The 23,023-nt window shown below is 42.8% G+C and overlaps 1 protein-coding gene across 2 annotated transcripts; it reads right to left on the bottom strand.

Moving 5' to 3' along the window:
- Positions 1-593: 593 nt before the first annotated feature.
- mettl16 (methyltransferase like 16) lies at positions 594-22,967 on the bottom strand. Of its 2 annotated transcripts, none has more exons than XM_037084978.1 (10): positions 22,846-22,967; positions 22,278-22,415; positions 12,954-13,141; positions 12,012-12,152; positions 11,567-11,682; positions 11,207-11,349; positions 8,891-8,960; positions 6,929-7,018; positions 1,766-1,939; positions 594-1,581 (listed from the first exon to the last, which is right to left on the bottom strand). In XM_037084978.1, exons 2-10 carry the CDS (start codon positions 22,403-22,405, stop codon positions 931-933), a joined length of 1,701 nt encoding a protein of 566 aa, XP_036940873.1. In that variant the 5' UTR covers positions 22,406-22,415; positions 22,846-22,967; the 3' UTR covers positions 594-930. The 2 variants fall into 2 exon arrangements, with proteins under 2 accessions (XP_036940873.1, XP_036940866.1); XM_037084971.1 differs by having other exon boundaries at positions 22,740-22,909.
- Between the last annotated feature and the right edge of the window lie 56 nt (positions 22,968-23,023).

Raw genomic sequence — 23,023 nt, forward strand, 5'->3', positions numbered from 1 at the left:
ATAGTACACCAAGTGCCTGTTTTAACTTGATGTTGCTCTCACATGACTGTCACACACCCACACACAGTGGCTGTTGGAGTCAAAGTCCTGGCAAACCTGAGAGACATGACGTACAAGCAGGAACTGTGTCTTCTTTTTTGCTTGCAACACAACAACAATGAATGTGCATGTACAGATGCACGGCCCTGGATATTTAGCTCTCATTTCCTGTTATTCATTCAGCTCCAGTCAGGAAGTGTGTCAGCTACAACAGAGTAATAATAGTGGATCACAATACTTAACGTTCTCCAGGCACAGGAAACAGAGGGGCTCCAGGAACATCCTGAATTACATAGACTGTGTGTAAATTTAAGACGTGCCAACTAACAAACCGCGTCGGGTTCAATGTGTCATTCCAAAGCCATTCATAAAGATGATGTCTTATAAAGAAGCAATTAAAGGATTAAATCTGGATACAAAAGATCCTGCCAGAATTAATCGCTCACAGAAGTAACACATACACTGTCCTCTAGTGGCCATTTACAAGTACAGCACAGATGGCAGAGGGAAAACTGCTATGTTTGGATAGAAGATACACATTGAAGTAGCCAACATGTAAGAAAAATGAACATTTATTGCAAATGTTTGAGCACAAAAGACCAAATGTACAGTATCTATTACCGTAAAAAGGGAAACTGCAGAGTACAAGAAAATGAGATGACTCAGTAAAAGGCAACACATCAACTGGAACAAACCTCCAGAAGTCACAGTAAGCTCAACACATTACAAACTTCTCAAAAGTTGTGTACAATAAAGCATTATAAACATTTCTACTGTCCAAATAATTATGTCTAAAAATTATATTTCTGTGACTTCTCTCACTGTCGTTTCACTTTGATTCTACTGTTTTAAAAATAAAAAGGACCCATTTTTTCGTTCTTATCTCTCAGTTTAGGACTTTGCGACAGACTTTAAAAGTGAGTTCTTCAGGTAAGTGCACAGTTGGTTCATCAGGTCTTTGTTCTGACCCTCGACCCAGTGCATCTCAATCACCACGTCACGCTCCTCCAGCATCACATTCAGCAGACACTTAAACAGGAAGCGTTCGACTGCACCCGGGCTCAGGGGTTGCTTGGAGGGCGGCTCGCTTGCTGCAGCAGGCGCTTCCTTTGGGACAGTTTCCTGCCCTGCTTCCATGTCCACATCTTCAGCTGATACGATTTCTAAGACCTCTTTTTGTTCTCCGGTTTCGCTGTGTGTTGCAGCCTTACTCGCCTCATTTGAAAGGGCACCATTGCCAACCTGCTCAACTGGCTGACCAGCTCGCTCCCCTGCAGACACATTTTTATCTTCAGCGCTGTCACCTTGGGTGTTGCCATCCTGAGTGGAAGCAGACTGGTCATGAGTTGCAGGGGTTGTAGCAGGAGCTGTGGCCACAGTAGTTTGAGAGCTGGTTCCAGTACAGTGAGGTGCCCTGGGAAGCTCTCGCAACTGACGCGACCTTTCCCGTCTCTTCTGTCGTCCGTGGATCCAGGTGTTCTCCACAGCAGTTAGAAAGAGGCTCTGCTCCTCCTTACTGCACGGGATACGTTTGTGCAGTACCTGCAGAACCACACAGAAGACAATCAGACTGTTGATGAGGTCTACTGGAAATATAATGTGTGTTACTGTGGTCAAAGAATATTTAAGTACCACTAATGTCCCCCAGGTCCTTCGACTTTAGCTAGGGTGTAACTGAGCTTAAATTGTCCTCTTCTAACAGTGTCAGTTCAGCCCTGAAGCTTACCCGCAGGTCAGTGAGTGTTTTTTCCAGCAGTGCAGCAATGCTCTCCACAGGGCTCTGGGCAGCACCACCTAAACCCTTGGCCTTGGCCTGCAGCTCCTTCAGTCCCGCTTCTGGAAGTGTGAACGACAGGGGTTTCCGTGCCTTCTCCAGTTTACGCTTCTTATTGGGAGGAGACTGAGATAAAAGATGGAGATCGGGAAAGAATTAAACAGTCATTAACAAAGAGACTAATTTGAACGTTTGAAAAATTCAAAGGACACACAGCTTCACAGCATGTAGTTTATCAGAGAAACAGAGTGGCAGTCAGACAAAACTGCCAGCATGTGTGAAGTCAACAATGGCAAAGATACCTGCGGTATCACAGTCAACAGAAGTGAGAAGAACACGATTCATTCCGAGATCAGTCAGAAATGACCAGATGCATTCATGTTCCAGCCAAATAAAACGGCATCACATTCTAAAAATAAGATTTCACTGATATCCTGCCCCCTGAAAATAATTACTGCTCTGTTAATGTTGTTCTCAGCCAACTGTGTGCTGATGTTTTTGACATTACCCACTTCATTCATGTCATACTTTTGAAACATTTTGGTTGCATGTTGTTAACTTTGCTATCTTCTTTTCTTTCACCTGGTCTAGTCTGTTATTTATTATGTTCTTGTGCTCTTCTGTGGGTTTAAGTCACATATCGGGGCGGAATAGTTGGTTGAGAGACTCTGAGGCTGCAGACTGAATTTAGTTGTCTAGAGGTGTTTTAAATCACAGGCTAGACTTGATAATTGTAATCAAGAAATAATATGTCCAGAACCAAAACTACAACTAAAGCGCCAGCTCAAACTCAGTTAGATAACCATATTCTGTTCTGATTTTACTTCCACAAGAAAGATGTGATGTTTTTATCTTCCACCTTCACTTTGAGGGGCGTGAGACACAGTACTGACACAGTAGATAAGGAGTGTGTGTGTACACAGATAAAATATCACAGATTCTTTAGACATTGACTTAGGTTTTCTTACAAACCTATAGATATCATAAAACCAACAGCAACTATAAATATTGTAAAAACAGATGGCTAATAGTGAAGACATCACTCTAAAGGTCAAGAAAGAGAGTGAGACGGACTGGAGATTTGTTTAGATGGCTTAAAGTCAATGATATACAATATGCAAAGCCATTTTTACTTACCGTCTAATAAAGCCTTAAAATACCACAAAAGATATACTTTTGCTCAGGAAGATAGACAGATCCTTATAAGCTATGATGAGTTATCAGTTGCAGCAATGCAAGTTCACTACACACCACAAGATGGCGGTCAAACCACGTCAGCTCCTCCTGAACCTGCCTTGAATTAAAAGCTGCTCCATAATTCTAATCGCCTCTAATGTCACGCTGTGATGGCGGTGGAGGTCATTAGCCGACCGTTTCTGCATACAACAGACGCTCTGCAGCGATCGTCCCTGACGAGAAACACTGCAGCCAATATGCCGACGCCGCACTCGCAAAGTCACTGCAGGCTGACTGAAAGCAGGGAGACAGCAGGGGTCTGCGGCTGCACTGTACTGTGACGGAGCAGACAGCATGGCCGACTGACCTACAAACGGCAGAGGGAAGGAGCAGACTGTGACCTTCACACTGCTGCACTGATCTCAGAGTCAAGTTTGGATTAATTGTTACTCAGTTAATTCATCAGAAGACTTGGTAGTCTGTAAAATATTGTTTTATTTTATTTTCCTCTGCTACTTTAAGTTTAATACATTAATTCACACAACCTCCCTGCATATGCTTCATTTTCACTGATAAAATTTCCCATTTTTCAATCAACATCTATTGATTTTTAGTCAATTATATGGTCTTTGTAAATGGGCATTTAAAAGAGAGATGGACATCTTTAATTAATGGGTTGACAATGGACGCTGCCTCATCTGGCTGCTTGTTAGAGGTTCTTTTATTTCTTATTGTTTCTCACAGACGTCTCGCCTCTCCCCCTTTTTCCTCCACGCTCAGCGAGCCCTGCAGCTCATTGTACAAGGAACGGAAATCAATAAAATCCATCAAGCCAAACCCGTCTGTTTGTACGGAGCTTCCTTGACACAGATTCAAACACATACACAGTCAACATGCACAGATACAAACAGATTCACAGACAAAGAGCAAGAAAATCCACGTGTGTGCAGTTTCTCTCACACACACACACTCCTCCCTCCCTTGATTCACATCCTCTTCTGACTCTGCTGCTCTTTCACTCCATTATTAATCCCACTTATCCACTCTCACCTCACACACACACTCTCTCTCTTACACACACACACACACACACACACACACACACACACACACACACAGTTTGGGTAAATGACAACCTCACAATAAAAGCCTGTCCTAATTTTGAAAACCAGGCACAGTAAAAGCGTAAAGGTCCAGTAAGAGCTGTTCTCTTCAGATATAATGTCATCCAATCATCCATCTTGACCTCTTGAGAGCACACATAGACACGCAATGGAGAAACAAAATTCTGCAGATTTCACCTCCAGGCAAACATTGTAAATCATACTCTGATCACCCCTCTCCTCCAAGCCCCTGTTTCCTTTGTGTCAACTCCCAGACCCCCCTGCACGGACTCCTGAACTCTGGACCTTCCTGGACCCCTCTAGGCCTGTATAAGCATCAACAACTCGCCTCAGGGCTCAGATAAAGCCTGGCAGCCTTCAGCAGTCTGTTCTGCCTGCAAGTGCTCTAATCTCACAATCCACAGTCTCCAATCTTTTGTCTGTTTCTGCTGGATTTCTCTAAGTAAGATTCAGTGTCTTTGTAACACTCAAGAACAAAAGCTAAGTACACAACAACTGTGTTGGAGGATCTGTGGTGACCTGGAGGCCAAACCACACTTGTGTCATGCAGTAAAGAAAATCTTCTCTTTGACAATGAACTGTAAAATTCAGCCATAAGAGACATTATGAGACACCACTCCAAACAGCTGATGCACCTAAGCAACATTGTGGAAGACAAAGCATTGAACTTCGATAACAATATCACACTCAGAGAGGATCGATGCAGCAGAACAAGAGAATATCATCTTTTTGAAATTGGAGCAGACAACGAAGTAGCACAGACTGCTACAACAAGCTATTACAAGGGCTTTAGTGTTTTTCAGGCCAACTACCGCTTAATTAACTTCATATTACATATATTTTATAGAATTCTGTTGCATATTAAACTGGAGCTGGAGTAACATGTAGGGCAGCTGTGTATAAACAAGTCAGCAGCAGCTGTTGCATGGCTAATGTTAGCTGGTTAGCTTTACTATCTGCACTTTCTTTAGTCGTTTCTGAGGTGATGGGGACAAAACAACCCACTGTGGCTCACAAGAATGTCCTTACCATTTAGATGATAATACAGATAACTGGCCATTATGATTCAATAATATTTTGTTAGCTTGACTAGTTTGCTGTTATGGATAAATCAAACGCAGCAATTTAGCATGTGGTTGGATTAGCTTGCCTTTATAAAAGTATGTTATATGTTGTTTTCATGTTAATGTCTATTTTCCAACAAATAACATTTTTTGAATAAATAAAAACTTTCAAAATATAATTTTAAACAATAATTTGGCAGCCCCTCTGCAGTAAATCTGAGGACTCCCTCTTGAACTATAGAATATGACTGAGCACGTGTGGAACGAGTCTTCAAAGCAGACTACATAAAGTAATGATATAAACAAAACTAGTACACATAACATTATGTATGTGTCTGTTTGGGAGTGTAGCCTTACCCACAATGCAACTTGACAGCCAACCAGTTCATTTTGATATTTGGTTGCATTATTTCCCCTTTAAAAGCTGATCTTCCAGGGGACGAGCCATGGTTTGATGATGTTCAGGAGACTGAATAATAAATAGAAAATTTTAACTGTCTTTTGAAAATTAAATGAAATATTTTTGACCTTCATTTGGAAAAGTGGATCGTGTGCATGAAAACACACACTGAACAAGCAGTCGTTTAGCATCCTGTGATTTATGTTTTGTTGTAGTTGTGCTGCTGTCACAGGCAGCTGCAATTTAAAGCTGATCTTCATTTTAAAATCCATTTATACCAAAGACTGTTGACTGAGGGTGTCTTCCTGTCAATATTGAGAATTCAGAGATAAATAAACTCAGTTAACCCAGGAGAGGAGAAAGAAAGAATTTGAATGTAAAGTAACAACAGTAATAGTGGCCTGCTTGCTGACCTTATAAGAAGAGGATTAAGTAGGTCACTGCATGCGTGTCACATATGTTAAAGTCTATATGTAACATTAATGAGCACCCACATGCGCACACATACATATATACCACGAACACATGCATGCTGGCAGAATTAGGTACTCAACCATGCAAGGAATTACACATGCAGAAATCTCTGTCAACACGTTCACGCACACACACGCGTGCTGAACACGTGCTGGAGGGGTCTGCCTTGTAATGACGGCGAGCAGCTCCTGAGTGTAAATGACGAAGGATGTGCATGAAAGTGGTGGAGGAGGGTCACAGGAGGAAATGTAGGCCAATCATTCTGCTCAACTGCTTTTCTGCTGAAAAGGCCAAAACAGAGACGAGTCCAACAACACAACATAACAGCCCTCGTCACATGGCCTCAGCTGCACCTGCTGACTCCCTCCCACCTCCACCTGTCGTCATTCCAACACTATTCTTAGTCCTATAACTGTTTCTCACTGTGCCTGCCTCCTGCCTTTCTCACTGTCCAGACCAGAAAATGGTTCGGTGTTGTACGCAAACAGTCCTGCCCTGGCAACTGTTGCCTGGGTAGAGCATGTTAAAAATCACATAAATGTCTCCCCAGAGGACAGAATAAGTGCTTCTAATGGAACGGGGCTGGAGGGAAAGAGGATCAGTCTGCAGAGGGGCGAGAGGATGCATAATTGAGGAGGAAGCCGTGGCGTTTTGGAAACAGCCAGCAGAAGGAAAGGGGGCATCACACAGCAAAATGGACTATAGAGATTACTCACCTGTGTATTTATTTAAAAGGTATCAAAAGTCAATTCTATTTTTCAAATACTACAAAAGGTGCTGAATTTCATTCCTCAGCCATAATGAGCACAAAACAGTCTGTTGAGTCTGGAGTGTGCAGCAGTGTACGAGAGGAGGGAAACAAGATCTATAGACTCACCGGAACAATCACGTCATCGTAGAAACTCCAGGCCAACGCCCATCGCATGGTCCGTCCCTGACAGAACTCTGTGTGCGTCACTTTAGGAACCTGAGAAAAAAGAAAAAACTTCACTTCTAATTTGCAAACAAACACAGATATTTGATACCATAGGGGGAAAAGTGACACAACGCTGATGGCATGAAGTTTAAGATTATAATTAAACAATAAAGAAAAATGCAGAAAATGAGTAATGAATTGTTTCAGATAATCAGAAACAATATCTATCAATATTTTTAGACAGTAATAAGAGCACAGGAACTCCGGTTTGTGCCATTAAAGTATCAAAGTTCGTTACGTAGCCATGAATATTGTTCATTGTACACACTGTTTTTCAGGGGCTGATGATAGATGTCGCTAAGAAGTGAGCCATCTTCCTTCCTTCCCTGTTGAGAGTTGGAAATGTGCAGGATCGATCGGGCACTCATAAGAAAATGGCGTTTCTGAGCTGAAGCTCAAGTATAAAGAGGAATTGGGTGGCGTTAAAGGATGCGCTCAAGTCCAACTATGTATTGTGCAGTTTGTTACAGTCTGAGAGCAAAGTGAATAATATCAAACATGACAATTTTTTATTTTTTTTAATTTTGTTGTACTGCTGTTGAATCCTGGATTATGCTATAAAGGCAAAAATCAAGGGGGAAAACATTACCTGAAATACTTTTAATATTTTATCTCGTAATTTAACCGTTTGAAAGAACATGGTTGAATAAGATTCACTGCATTAATTTGTGAAAACATGGAAATTATAGTGCTCCCATTCTAATCAATCAACACTGATACAAAAAATGAATTACCCATTGAATAAAATGATAAGAACAAAAAAATCTCATACCATAACTAAACCTTCTCAGAGCTGGAGCCACTGGCTAGTAAGCCTGAGTTTTTAGATTATGTGATGGAAAGTATGAGATAAAATGTAAAACACGGCTACATAACCAAATACTTTCCAACTGAATTTACTCTGAAGCTTCAGCCTACAAAACACTTGATGAACCCTCGACATGTGGCGCAAACTGGGCATGCTCAGTCTTAGTCAGTCTCAGTCAGGTCTGCTGAGGGCCAGTGAACTAACATCACAGACATTTTTCCTGGTGTGAGCATCTCTAATTGTGGGTGAGAAAACTAAGATTCACACACACACGGTGTGAAAACCCTTGTGCTAACAGGGCACTTTAACTGTCTCTCAGGACCCCTTCAGTAAATAAGAGGAGGGTCACTTAGATAAGAAGGTCAGAGGTTAAGGAGCTCAGTATCTGAGACACCAACATGCACATTTGCTAAATTAAAAAACCCAAAGAGGGATGAGGATACGCTGGAGAGGAGATCAAGTAATGGGTGATGAAAGCATTAGCATATTAACCAGGCGAGGTTTCTGTTTACACACACTTTAAAAATCGGGGCAACAGTCTCCTCTCTGGGCGTTTGCCAAGGCTGCACTCACTCTGATGAGCAGCGACAGCACCCTAAAACCTCTGGAGGAGCTTTGAGGGATGGCAGGTGCAGACGAGGGAGCTCAAGTCTCCTCTTTCTTTTTTTTTTTGAGCATGTGAGTGAAGTGACTGGCACCGGACCAGAGGCCTGCAGCAGTCAGGAGTCATGTGCCGGGTTATTAGTTGGGCTAATGACGCTAATGCATGTTAGCTACAGAGTGCCGTGTGATCCGGTCATGCACCGCTAACAGAAATCAGCTCATTCATGGCTTGTTTGTTTGTGACGCTGCCTAGATGGCACATGTTAGAAAGAGCTGATGTGTGATATTTCTCTGCTGCTCTGACTTTCTAACATCAACGCATAGTCCCAGAAGAGTTTGACAAGAGAGGCAGAGATTGTTTTAACAAGCTATTATCTGACCCTGAACAGAAGGAGCTCTTTCCTGTATGATCAAAAGCTCTGGCTGCAGATACATCTGCGTTTGGTACTCACCCCTTGTTTCCTCAGCTCCTCTTTCAAAGGTGCCAAGCTACATTTCTTCCCCAACATGCAGCTGTACCACCTGCAGAAAGAAGAAGCCGTATTAACCAGCTGCATGTTGGAGGCTGTCGCGCCACGCAGAGATCAAACGAGTCAAGGTGCGCTTTGGGGAGCAACACGGACGACCAAGTAAAACATGAGAGATGTGAAAAACATCCGGGCGAGTCTGCAGTGGAGGAAAAGCTGATTTGATGTTCTCCCTTAGTGGAAGCCTGATCAATAATCTCTGCTGTGCAATAAATTGATGAGGTTGGGCCTGATCAATAGGCAGTAGAGTCCAGCCGGGGAAGATGGAGGAGAGATGAACACATCAGGGAGCCAGTCTGGACAATTTTCAAGTACAAATAAACATAGTGACGGGATTATCATTTCAAATATTAAAAGGCCTTTGGTTTACATGAGATGAAACACCAAATAATGTTGAAAATCAAGTTCTTTTCAAGGAGTATATTCCTAATCCTAATGAAAAACACAACGGTTATAATGAAGCATCTCAAGACTTTGTACAAAGTCTGTATTTACTTTAGGATAAGTGGCTTTTCTCAGTTTTATACTATTGTAAACAAAACATGAGGCTGAAGAAGTCGCCATTTCTAATATCTTATAGACTTAAGGACATTATTATGTTACACAGTTTTTGGTAGACTTAAGTCTATCAAATCTGCAACAATGAATCAAGTATTTTAAAAAGAAAAAGGAAAGATCCTCTGTAAACTGAACATCTCTTGGTTGTGGACAAAATAAGATATTTAGGACGTCATCTTGGGCTTAGAAAAACACTGACATTTTTTCTACTTTTTCTTCTTTGACATATTATAAACCAAACCACTAATCCATTAATCTACAAAAATGATCTGCGGTTAGTTGCAGCCATAAAACAGCATTCCTGCTTTAATGTTTTTGGTTTAAGGGCGTCAAACATAACTCCTTTTAAAACAGCCACATCCCTGAATGTACCAAGCTACAGTCACACCCTGCTACTGTAGATTAAATCGTTTTAAAAGCTGTTTTAACTTGTGCGTGACCGTGAGAAAGGACGCTGATTTGTAAATCAGGTTCGGGAGGTACAAAGATGCCCAGAGGGGTGAGCAACATGTCGGCCTCACTTGACACAATGAAATATTGAAGAGCTCTAATATTCACAGATGTTCCTCCACTTTTTGTCACAGTGGGGAGGAAACATCCAAAGCAGCTCCTTCACTGGCGGCTTTTCAAAACGTCCCCAAGTGTGCAGCTGCATTTGCATCCATATTCATCCTTCTACTCCTCACATGTTGAGGCACAGGCGTGTGATTACAATCTTATTACCAGAGATGGTAATTTTCATATCAATGGCATGATAAATGAGGAGTATTGCCTCACTTCTAACTGGGTTTTTTGGGGCATTTGGACGGTTGTTATCCTGGGAGCTGAGGTGGCTTGCTCCTGTTTGACAGTAATTACACTTCAGTGGAAAGAAGAAGGAAAGAGGAGCAGGGCGGGGTGGTGTGGGGCGTCTCAAAGGACCAATCGGTGAAGCTGGCACTGTGTTTCCATGGACACCTGGAGGCTCTGGTGTCCCAGCCTGCTTTAGGGAGTGACAACCAGCTCTGGTTGGTTTGGCTCGAGCTTCAAACCTGTTCACTAAGACCGGGTTCATTTTCACTTCCTTTTCTTTTAGCTGCACGGCTGCCTTCTAGAGCAGGCAGGTGTAGAGATCAGATCCCTCTCAGGGTCGCGTCATGCAAACACACACCGCAGAATGCAGCACACACACACACACACACACTGTATTCCCTTGTAGGCCAAGCAGGTGTGGCGTGTCTAATCAGTTTTAATAGCACTACTCTGCAGCTCCCTCTATGTGTGTGTGTCTCACTCTGCTGCCCCCGTGACAGCCCTGATAACGGGGGAGGGTAAAGTGACGGCCGCTGGAGACACCCCCACCCACCCAAACACAGCTGTTCCCTGTGGGCTCCCGGATACAGTGCCGGGCGAGTGTGTGCCAAAATCATTAAACCAACTCCGGGTGACAGCTCCATCAGTGAGCAGCAGCGACCCATCTGCACATTTCTGCTCTTGGTGTCTCCCCCTCTAGTGGAACTCTTAGCAGCCATTTAAACCTCTCAGAGCCACTTCAAAGAGGACAAAACTGCAGCACTCATCCATCTGCCAGTTCACATATGTAGCTGCGTAACCCACAATACATGCAGTTCTTGTCTATTATCGGGCTTGAAAGGCAAAAATACAGTTGCAGCTAGAGGGAAAAAGTCACGTTCGTTCCCTCACCGCAAGCGTTTCTTGAGCTGCAGGCTGTCATGAATGATCCTCTTGACGAACTCCAGTTCCCCGCCCTCCGCCATGATCTCTGTCACACCGCCTGTGTTTACCGAACTGGGAGGAGGTCGCCGTGAGTTCCTGGAGTTAACCCCCTGGAGTGAAAGCAACAAGACAGACAGAGATTACGATGAAATCCTATTACAGGCCTGTTACTATCGTGCAAACAAACAGTGTTTCATGTCAGGTAAACAAGTGTTCTGTTTACTCTCAGTGAGCCAAAGACTTCTGTTCAGAGAAGTCCACTCATGTTGGATTTAAATGTTCAAACTGGATACAAGCTTAACCTGTGAAGGGCAGGGAGACTGTTACCTTTGCTTCCAGCTGGTTGGCAAAAAAAGGCGGGTTGCACATGCAGAAGTCGTACACTATTTCTGTTTCTTCTTTCAAGGCGTCCATCAGTAAAGTCTTCTGAGGGACTTTGACAACTAGGACAGAGGTGAGGCAGGGATACATGAGTGGAAAGTTTTACCTGACCATGACAGCACTACAATGTTCAGACAATTAGGTTCTCAGTCCAAAAACTGGCCTTATGTTCCCACTTCAAGCTACAGGGCACAAAATAACCATTGTTGCTAGTTGCCCTTAAAATCTGTAGCTTTGCTTAATGTATAAAATGTGACAAAACTGTGAGAGATGATGGGAATAACATTGCTTATTTTGTCTGACCATCTGTAGATTATTAGTTTAACAGATATAGTGGTTGCAGTGAGTCTGAAGATGCCACTGATCTTCAGGATGAGTGCACCACGCTCACCTTTAATGAGGTCAGACAGGTTGTTCTGCTCCACGTTTTTTGTAGCATAGTCGAAACAGATGTCATCCACCTCTGTGGCCAGGAAGTACCAGCCGTTCATTGTGGCTCCCAGCAAGGGGTAGATACAAGACGCCCCAGTGCCTGAGCAAACACACAAGCACATTAAGATGATGAATGTTCATGACTTTCATCGAGCAATATGGAAATATGTGGTTTTTAGTGAACGGTAAATGGACCGCTTTATCTTTAACTTTGTGTCCATAATGGACAATAACTGTCAGTTCCAACAGCTGTTATTGAATCATTCACATATGACAAGCTGAGCTGCATTATTCAGTCGCGTTTCAAACAAAGGTGGCACCAGTTAGTAAAGGAAACACCCAGCAGTGATCCATCACGGAGGAGACAGCTTCAATCTGCTTACAGAGAGATCGAGGGGTCACCAATCAGTGACTGGAGGGCCTTAAGAGGACACACACACACGCAAAGATGGAGAGCTTCTTCGCTTAAAGACAGAACGGCAAACAAGCTGTGACATGTAGACGGGGGTTTGCCCAGTAAGTGCTGGGAACGCTGGAAGTGACTGGGCTCATGTGTACCAGCTGGGAGCACCGACTGACATTTACTTGTGTGCCGCTCTGAGCTGCTGGCAGCCACATCAAGAATAAACAAGGGCACAGGTCTCAAACTCTGACTTATAGAGGGCAAATTTGCATTTAAGATGTTTGCATTCACTATATCCAGTCCAAAGTTGAGATACTTCTCTTTTCTTCTTACTTAAATCAGAGTAAGTCACTGCTGCCGGGACTGAACAGGAAATTAGTAAGTAAGAAAAAAACGAACATCGGCTCGACATTTGGATGATGAAAGAGACATCTTTCAGACAGCGGAAAGATGGACACAATATTACAGAAGTGGTGGTGGTGGTGGTGGTAGTGGTACCAATGTCGATGCCCCTGCGTGGTTGCTTCTGGCCGTCAATGAGATCCTCCACCCAGTGGATGTAGTTGAGACGGAGGGGCACAGTGGGTATGAGGCGCTCCAGAGGGATCTCGATTGTTAGACCAAAGTCCTCCTTCAGCAGGGTGCAGGTCAGCGCTCGCACCGCTTCCGGCTCTTTAAAATTCACGCTGGAGGAGAAACAACAAGGACTGTATTAGCTCATGTCAGCATGAAAAGCCTGTAGTAACACACAGTAATATGGATCAAAACTGAGATGTACACAAACTAGTAAATATACTATCTCTAGCCTAAGTTGATCTTGCATTATTACATCCACTAAGGAGGTTATGGGATGGGAGGACGGGTCTTGACCCAGAGACCCTAATCAACTTTTGATGCCAATTTCTCTCACTTTCTTTAAACACTGTGAGATAGGGTGCTTTCTTTTGTTAGGTTGTTCTCTTTTTTTCTCTGTACAAAGGCATAGAAAGTGATAATTCTACTGTTCATATTTATTTTCCCCTCAAAAGTTTAGCCAATGCTAGCCTGACGGTTTAAAAGCTGCATCATCGTTTGGCTGCTTGTGTTTCTTGCAGACTCCTCGTCCCTGAACAGTAACATGGAACCTCATTAAAAGCGTGAATGTGTTCGTAGACCTCAGCATTTAATGTGGTGAATATAATGTTACTATCACTGACGGGAAGAATCGTGGCCAAAGCTGAGCCAACCCGACAGCAATTTACCAAACTGGTCTTAATGCAGCACTTCATTAACCCTCTGTGCTGAACCTCATTACTTCACAGTACACACACACACACACACACACACACACACACACACACACACACACAGGAGATAAGCAGCACATCAATTCAAACAATCTCCTGCTAATGACAATGAAATCCACATTTACAACATGGCTGAAACCTCCCACTTTTTACTCCCAATTCTCAGTCCCACTCGTTCGGCTCTCCCGTCTTCTCCTCTCGACGTGTTTAATGATTTCAGCTGTCACACATGTGGGCACGAGCGCAGCAGACAGAACGAGTGGGCGAGATACGTATAATTAAAGCTTCGCTGAGCGCTTTCGCACCTTGGCAGATGTAATTAGACACATCCTCATGATGGCAGCGTCTGGCACCACACCAGTTTGGTGGGAGCAAAAAAAAACAAAAAAACACCATCTTCTGCTGGTAGAGAGGGAGATACGACTCAGATGCAAAACTGTTAACTTCTGGTTCTGTTTTTATTGTTTCGTCTCAGAAAATCAGTTAAAAAAATGAACAGTGCAAATGTTTTGCTCTCTCTGTATTCAGCTCCTCTTCAGTAATATTTCACAACCGATGGGTGTATCCGAATTACCACCTTTTTTCTTTTTAGGCTTTAGGGTCAGGGACAGGTGAGACAATAGGTCTAGTCCAGGAAGTCAAGTCCGAGAATGAGAGCCAAGAGTCTGAAGGTTTACAAGAAGCCAAATTTATGATATAATAAAGAAGGATCACAACGGCAATCCTTTCATCTTTGATTGGCCGATTCAGCATCGTGCCAAATTATACCATAATGGTGCCGAAGTCTGTCCGAGCAACGTTAAAGCACAATAAAAACTGAAATGATCCAAGCCCTCAGGCAGCTTCTGCATTCTAACTATATTTTATCATGAGGTCCAGGTTAAAAATCTATATCTAATTATATAATCACAAAATAAGTGATATTAAAAATTGTAGAAATACTAACCTAACCCTAACCAGACTACAAGGCACTTTTCACAGTCTCAGTTAAATCTGGAAGCCTCTATATGACATACATAAGCAAAGGAGACTGTCAGCGAGAAGTTGGGCAATTTCTATTTGTATTGAATATGTCATACAATGTATTTATAAAATCAAATTAATTATGTATAAGATCACAAGTAGTTGTGTATGTGTAGACATATGTACACATTTAAACGTATATAGACGGTACATGTAAATAAGATTCTGAGATAAAATTAATATTTTTTTCTACAAATAATGACTTTGTTAATTATATGACTTAGGGGCAGGATTTGATTTGATGCCTTTATTGAATGTGTGGTATACACTTTCTAGTAAACACTTGAATGTAAAAAAAATGTTTTTATGTATTTGAAATACAAGTATATCAATCAATCAATAGCAACTTTAATAGGGGCCCTCGGCTTGTATTTGCCCCAGTATCCTTTGGCAGGCTAATCCTGTCCTGAGCCTCATTCTGGTTCCACTGGGATTTGTTTGTGCTGTGAAAACAAAAGCAGACCAACCACAGATTTATACCAGTTTTACAGCATAAGCACAGGTTATGCCATTAAATAAGGTGATAGTCTCCTCTCCAATTGCCAGTAGATTTTTAGTTTGCCTTTTGTCTTGTTTTCGTTGTTCTGGTGTTTCACAAACACGTCACAACTCAATCGGGAACAGTAGAAATCAGCATAGAGGCCAGTGATGTTATCATGTTGTTTACTTACCAGAACTTCAACATGCGTCCTAACATTGCACTGGAAATTGAGCAAATTATTGCGTGTCTGAGCATCATGTTCAAATCACTGCTGAGCTGATGAACACCTGCAGAATCAACTGACCCAGAAACAAATGCCAATGGTGGCTTTTCACACTGAAGACACTGAAGCCAGATGCTATTGGGTGTTAATAGGTTTTTTGCCAGCGTGAAAGAGGCATGAGGATTCTGCTGATCAGTCAGAAAGTGAGGAGAAGAAGGTGGTATGTTGCCTTCACCTCATGTTTTTGCATAATTTTTTTCTGTAGTTCGGACTGAACTGAACCACAAATGTGAAAGTAAAGTGTTGGCGATCGGTCGGGTTTGAGGGCCACAATCTCTACCGATTCACATCTGGCTGGGAGTCATTCCCCCATCTTTTCCCTCATTTCCAATCACCTACCTACTGTTGGCTGTCTGATCAAAGCTCAAAATTCCCTGAATTTCAATTTGGAAATCATTCTGTGTGCAAAACCAGGGACAAACCTGCCTCTGCTGAGGTGACTCTGGTCACTGAACTCTTCATTGAGGAGTGATAACAAAGACAAACGACCCTCCAGCAGCCAGGTGCGCGACAGATACAAATGAGAAGCGATTTACCTGTAGAGCCTGACATCAATCTTGCCCTGTGTCTCCTCACCTAATGAACATATTAGGTTAATGGCGCGGTTTAATCCGCGGCTTGAGGAGTGTGACCTCTTGGTGGAACACCTGGCGCCTCTGAGGATGTACGACACGTTTTCAAAAGACGAAGTGGTGAAGAAATTTGCACTTTAAAAAACAGCCTGAGCTTTGGTGACGAATCAGGCTAATGAGGGAGAAATGATACGTCAGCATTAGCACACCCTTTTCCAAAATGAAAGCCCTGTCCAGCTCTCAGAAACGCTGCCCTCTTTCATTTCTCCTCAGAGGCATCATTAGATAAGGATCAATATTCAGAGAGCAAGGCTGCACAGGCCAGCCCTCTATTTTTAGCCCCTGATGAGTGCATGTGTGTGTTTCTGTGTGTGTGCAATACAGGCCGATCACTCCCATCAGCAGCACTGCGAATGGCATGTCTCCATGGCAACCCCACCTACTGAACAGATGAGGGGAGCACGCAAATCCGGCCACGCTGGAGCAATGGCTGATGCCAGACGGAGTGTGAGCGCGCCCGCGATTTACGCCTCTGCTGCCACGTAGGTGCACCACAGCGTGATTACGACATTAGTGTGGCTGACGGGATACAGAATGGGACAAACCTGAATGAAATAGTCGTGACAGGACACAACAGGTTGCGCTTCAATTCGATTGTAGTAAGGGAGTAAGTTGTGGCTCAAAACTTGATTCCAGCTTACGTTCAGTTAAAACAACTGGAGCAGGTAAGAAGGAGTGAATAAATGGTGTTCAGTGAGAAGAAGGAGATGGAAAAGGAGAACAGATTTACTCTTAGTACTGAGAGGCAAAAACGTCTCTGGTTGAGATGGATGAAGAGGATGACATCATTAGAGCGGAGGACAGTTTACTGCTGAGACAAACAGCTCGCTCTCACCTCCACACTACATGATCAGCATGAAAGTGCACGCGCGTGCACACACATGCACACACACACACACACACACACACACACACACACACGGGCTCTTTCAATCTGTCCACAGAGAGGTGACCTTCAAGGTACATCTCCTCCACTATGAGTGTGCTGGGAAAAATTTTGTGCTGATTAGAGGCAGCTTTTTTTCTCGTGTCAGTGTTAAAAAAAAAAAAAAAAAACAATACACCTGAGTAAAACACATTTTGAATCCTCACAAGAGCAGAAATGAGTGAATCACTTAAAACTCAACATGAATATGAAGAATTTGAATATGTCAGAACTTATTTAGGGATATTTGCAGTTCTGCAGATATGCTGACGTTGTAGAAATGGCTGGTTAGGGACATAATAAAAACCAGCAGATATGTTTGGCTCAGGATTAATATTCTGAATATTTAGGTTTATGATTTCATGAATAACAATGTTACTGGAGTTTGGCAAGTCATCAAAAATGCAATTTTAATTAACAGAAAACATAAAATACAAAACAGGAAGATTGGAATAAGGTCACTGATTAAAGGGCAATTTTGGCGATTTTATACCACCTTTGTATTTTCAGTGTGGTTAGTATTTGCACATATCTATATACCCAATACTGAATATCTCAAATGGTTTCGATACAAAGTTGATACTCCAGCACTACCTGTGTTTCTGTCTCTAGGCAGTCACCATAACGTTCAAAGCAGATGACAAAAAACTACCCCCTAGCTTGCAATACATCAACCACCAGTGTTAATTGGCCGCAGGCCCCTTTATTCTGTTTTCTCTGTTCATGTAGCACCAATTTCAAAAAACATTTGTGTGAAAACATTCCTATTCCAGCAGCGAAATAAGAATTACAAGACAAACTAGCAAAAATGGTGCATTTCACGGACTCAATTTACAGCCTTTTAAACAACAGAAGATCATCATAATGTACCGGACAGAAGGGTAATGTCCGAGTACTGACGGTGGAAACAAAAAGCAACAGATAGATGAAAAGTTATTAATGTGCAAATGTGCAGTGGTTTGCCTGGTTTATGGAAGACTTAGATGCACGTGTGTGGTAGAGATTTGAGGGTCCCTCCAAAAGAAAATTTGACATCTTTAATCAAAGAGGAAATGAGCATTTTCACACTATTCATCATTCATCTTACATTGACCCTGGTATGTATAAGAGGGACAGAAGCAATAGAAAAATATATTTGGTTTATGTTTTGGGGGTAGGATTTCTCATTAGCTGACAATAAAAGTAACAAGATCAGTTGAGTTAATAACAAGCGATGTGACCAGGTCAGCTAAATAAAGTTATTGGAGCTGCTTACCAGAAACCCTGTGGCCAAACAACCCAAATTATAATTTGTAATTAATTGGTTTTCAGATAAATTATTTGGAGTAAGGTGACAGTTGTGCCTGGATATTAAGAGCCGTAAGTGAAATATGTAAAAATAATGTCCCACCTGAGGCTGTAATGGCTATCCAATCAGACAGTAAAAAATATCTGTATGGTAATGGCTCTGCTAGGCTTCCCAGTGAGGGGGGTGCTGCTGATCAACACATTTATCAGATTTAAAATTTGGCATCAGTGGTCATAATTATTCATTAATTTCCCCTCTTTTGCCAGGAACATATTTAATAATATATATCGGCACGAAACTGGTGTGAAAATGTAACATTTCATTAATTACGCAAGTGAAAATCCTTCCACAGATGATCGTCTTCGCAGCTCATAAAAAATATGACTACCAAATTAAATGTCACCCAGGCTGTTGCATTTTTAATACCCATTCATGCCTCCTAATCCTCCCCCCTCCTTCTATCTTCCTGATCAGAGCCCCCCTTCCACTTCCCCAAAAACTGAAACAAACCAACATTCAGACCATTTTGTGGTTTATCTCTTCCTGACTTCAATTCCAATCACATCCCCCATATTTCTTCTTCCACCGCTGCCTCTGGTCTGAGCTCCACTCTCGGTCCGCTGCTATCAGTGCTCTCCACTGACGATCCCTAAATGAAGGGAGACATATCTCCCCCGAGGATTGAGTGAGTGTCTCCCCAAGATTACTCTCATCCCTAACTCACTGCTTAAATACTTAAAAACCCAGTAGATGAATTCATTGGGAAATACAAAACCACACTAATCCCTCCACTGATGGAATGACAGACTGAAGGGGAAGGAGAGCCAAATTTCTGCAGACGGCTAACTGGAGCCAGTGCCACACACAAAAAATGAGCAAATCCTGGACATCAGTTCATGTAGCAGGCAAAGAGAAGAAACTGGCAACTGACTCCATCCTGAGTTAGTGTCTTAACACTGTTCAGTGTGCTGTTTAACCATTTGTTTAAAAGGAAATGTGAAGATCAAAATGTCCTTCAGATGCTGGACATAGGACACACTCCAGCACTAAAAACACAGGTAACATGTTTTAAGCCATTCAGAATGCCAAAAAAAGAAAATCATGCAAAAGTAATGTTTTTTGTTCTCCAACAAAAGGACAAAACATGCTAGAGGCTAGTTGTCTCATTCCCAAATTGTCTAAATTCAATTTCCAAATTGTAAGTCCAGCCGCGATGCTACCAACCCATTGTTAAGTTTGTCTGTCTGTCTGTCTGTCAGTCAGTGAGCCACAGACAGACACAGAGACACTACAAACCAATAATTAACACCTGTCACAGGCGGACATCAAGTCGAGCCTTACAACGTGCCCACACATGCATGCTCGCTCCTCCATAAGATGATTGACTGGCCACCTCACCACCACAAAAGGATCAGCCCACACCAATATGCTCACAGTCACACACAGATGTTCAGACTCGCTGCAGTGACACTATGTCCGCATTCATCTGCATAACACAAGCGATTTCCTCACCGAGCAGACGTGGTACCTGTTTCATACAAACACACACAAAGGGGGAGGAGAGTGTCTCAGTCCTGACAGAGGAACAGCAGACCTCAACTACAAAATCTTACAATAACTGTCAGCTTTTACATTCACCAGGATTCTGGGAGTTTTGACGGCCGTTTGTGTTGAAGAAGAAGAATAAAACATTTTAAATGGCAAGCTGACATGGCTCATTAGAAATGAGAAGCCAAAATAAACTGTAAATGCCATTTTGAATGCATTTTCAACTAAAACAAAACAGTCTGGGTATTCTTTGAAATTTGTAGACACCAGTGCCAATGAAGTGCCCAAACCTTACCTCTCAGCACCACATCTGCACATACAGAACAAAAAAAGCAATCATGAGCTCACACTGTTCGACGTCAACACTACTAATCCCACCAGACATACTCTCCTTTTGTTCCTCTGCATGGACATTTTCACACCATGACTTCTCAGCCACATCATACTGGGAAGGGCACACTCACATCCCCACCAGCAGAGTTTCAAGTGCAATAATTTGTGTCCAGCACAAGGTGAATAAAAGGTGAAACACAGGAAGCTGACGGGGGCAGATTTTGATTGACAGACAAACCTATTTTTTAAATTGGGAGTGCTGTCACTCTCACATACTTTGTGAAGTTTCTTTAATGAGAATAGAGAGCAGTTAACACAGGAAGGAGTGAAAGAGAAAAAAAATCTTTTGATGTTGGGTCCATTAATCATTTGTCCAGACTTCTTCCTCCTGCTGTTGCCAGAAGCTGAACGAGCAGTAAAGATCAGACTGAGTCAGCTGGGGAAGGAGCGCTGCTGAGTGAGATCCACAGGGCTCAACTCTGGCACACCGGGGAAAATATGTTTGTGTTCATTATAAGAGTATACACAATATGGCAGAAAGGAAACTGAGTTTCCCCAGTCGTAATTATTAGTTACTTTTGTCGTTTCTCAACATCAATTCTGGTACCTCAGCTCACAGTATCCAATAGCAGCGCTCTCTTTTTCCCCAACTTCAAAATCTGCATCGCTCAGATGAAAATGCCATATGAGGCCTGACTGTTTCAAGTCATCCCAAAGGTCTGTGAACCAAGGTCCAAAACAAAGTCCACCACTTAAAACTCGGAAACCAATTTCTTTATGGACCTGACCATGTTGAAACAGGGAGAGTCCCTCCCAAAACTCCTGGCAATGATTTGGGGCTGTTGCCCAACCAAGCCAAGGTCCACCATATTACAAAATAAACTATCCCCATCAGTTGGCCTATTATCAGCCAATGTTAGCCTATCAGAGATATATATCAGTGCTTATACTGTCCAATATGCCCTGATAGGAAACCTTTTTTTTAAGATACTATAATGTGGTTTCAGCTCAGTTATCCTACCTCAGTGACATAACTTTGTCACAAGTGTTTGATAGGGGCACCTTGGACCCTTGCACGTCCTCAGTTGCTGTCTGAAGGCATTGGGGAAAGGGCAACACCATTAGCGCCATGACCACGGCCTGAGATCATAGGCAGACAGGATCTGCACAGCGATCCAAGACAGCAAGAACCAGCATGCCCCCAAACTGTCTATCATCTTCATCAGAGCTGGGGAGAGGACGCAACACAAGCCTCATCAGGAGGGCTTCTTGTCTCCACTCAGGATTGGCAGATCAAAGTCGACCTCGGAAGGCAGTTCCAAGTTCCCAGAAAACACTGCAACCACTTTGCACCACCCAGATATGGTGTTAACATTAGATTCGACAAATGACTGATGAGTGGTCCTGCTGGAACTCACCGCCTCCTGGAAAGACTGGACTGAAGAGGCAAATCAACGCAAATGGGATAAATACGCAGCCGGTCTCTCCATGGAGTGATCGACCAATGGCATGAGAGCCCACTGTGAGCCAGAGGAAGTTGGGTGCCAAGGCTCTGCTGTCAGATCATTACAGAAAACACCCACACTCAGCTCCTTAGAGTTAAAGGACTGCAGTGCAGACAAGCCACCAAGAACATTATGGAGGCTGCTGTAAAGGCTTGGTGGCTTCATGGAGTAGTGCACCACTTGGACAAGCGGAGGACTAAACACCTGGGCGAGGGTGCCTGATGATGAAACACCCGAAACACCCTATGAGTGAGTTCATCACTGATGATATGTCCAAGTAACACCTGTGCAAGTAGAGATGATTGCAAAATATGTGTTTTTATGTTGGCCAATATATCGATATCGTCATTTTTAACTCCCCAATAATGGTATCAATATAAATCCCAAAAATGTAACTGAAGAAAATGGTGAGAGATATGAGATCAAGAGAAGACAGTCAACAAGATACATTGCAGATTACTTTGTCCTCTGTTGTTATGGACACACTGTAAACATACTGTACACTCTCAGGTACTTACACAGGTCTTCCGGTGAGGCTGGTGTGCACGTGCTGCTGGAAGTCTGGATATTTGGAGGCCAGGTAACCGAAATCCGGCGGTTTGTCTTTGTAACGGTTCCGAGGATGCATGGACTTATTCAGAGCCATGGCCAGAGAGCTGACAGCAGAGGAGGGAGGGAAGAGGAATGGGAATACACCAGGGTGAACACGGAGCAACAACAACAGTCACAACAACATTCTCACAAGAGCAAAGAAGTTGACTTTGAAACAGTTACGCTGCTGGCACTGCCGTTCAATGGGTTTACTGATGCCACAGTTCAAATTGTGTCCCAAATGACCTTATTTTGTCGGACTTAAATGTGAGGAACAACTTATATTCAGTTTTGTAACTGGAGTGAAAACTAACGTATTCGCGGAGCTAGTCTGGAGCAGTAAGCTAACATTTTAAGCTAACTTGTTGTCAGTAATCGCGTCTGCCTACCTTTCAGTGTAGTTTTTCTCCCTGTTATGGAGCCTGTTAATACTTCCCGACCGGTGGTGAGTTTATTAGAGTAAACAACTGTGCAGAGGAAGATCATACAACTCACGTTGTCCAAACGTTGTACACTCTCTGCAACTCTCTTCCTGGCTGCCCGACGTCACTCCCTTACGCCTATGCGTGTTGACGTCATCAAAAACGCTTCCCAAGGAAACAGAAACAAGCGCAGAGCTGTCCAGATCAACTTTACTGAAAGCAATTTTACTCACTTTCCTGTTTTATAAAGA

The sequence above is a fragment of the Acanthopagrus latus genome, chromosome 2 (genome assembly GCF_904848185.1).
Source record: "Acanthopagrus latus isolate v.2019 chromosome 2, fAcaLat1.1, whole genome shotgun sequence".
NCBI classification, from domain to species: domain Eukaryota; kingdom Metazoa; phylum Chordata; class Actinopteri; order Spariformes; family Sparidae; genus Acanthopagrus; species Acanthopagrus latus.

Coding starts and splice junctions, on each gene's coding strand:
- mettl16 (XM_037084978.1), bottom strand. CDS start 22,405: ATGGCTCTGAATAAGTCCATGCATCCTCGGAACCGTTACAAAGACAAA. Junction 12,153..12,953: donor ACGCAGGGGCATCGACATTG/GTACCACTACCA, acceptor GTGTTTGCTCAG/GCACTGGGGCGTCTTGTATC. Junction 1,582..1,765: donor AAACACTCACTGACCTGCGG/GTAAGCTTCAGG, acceptor GTGGTTCTGCAG/GTACTGCACAAACGTATCCC.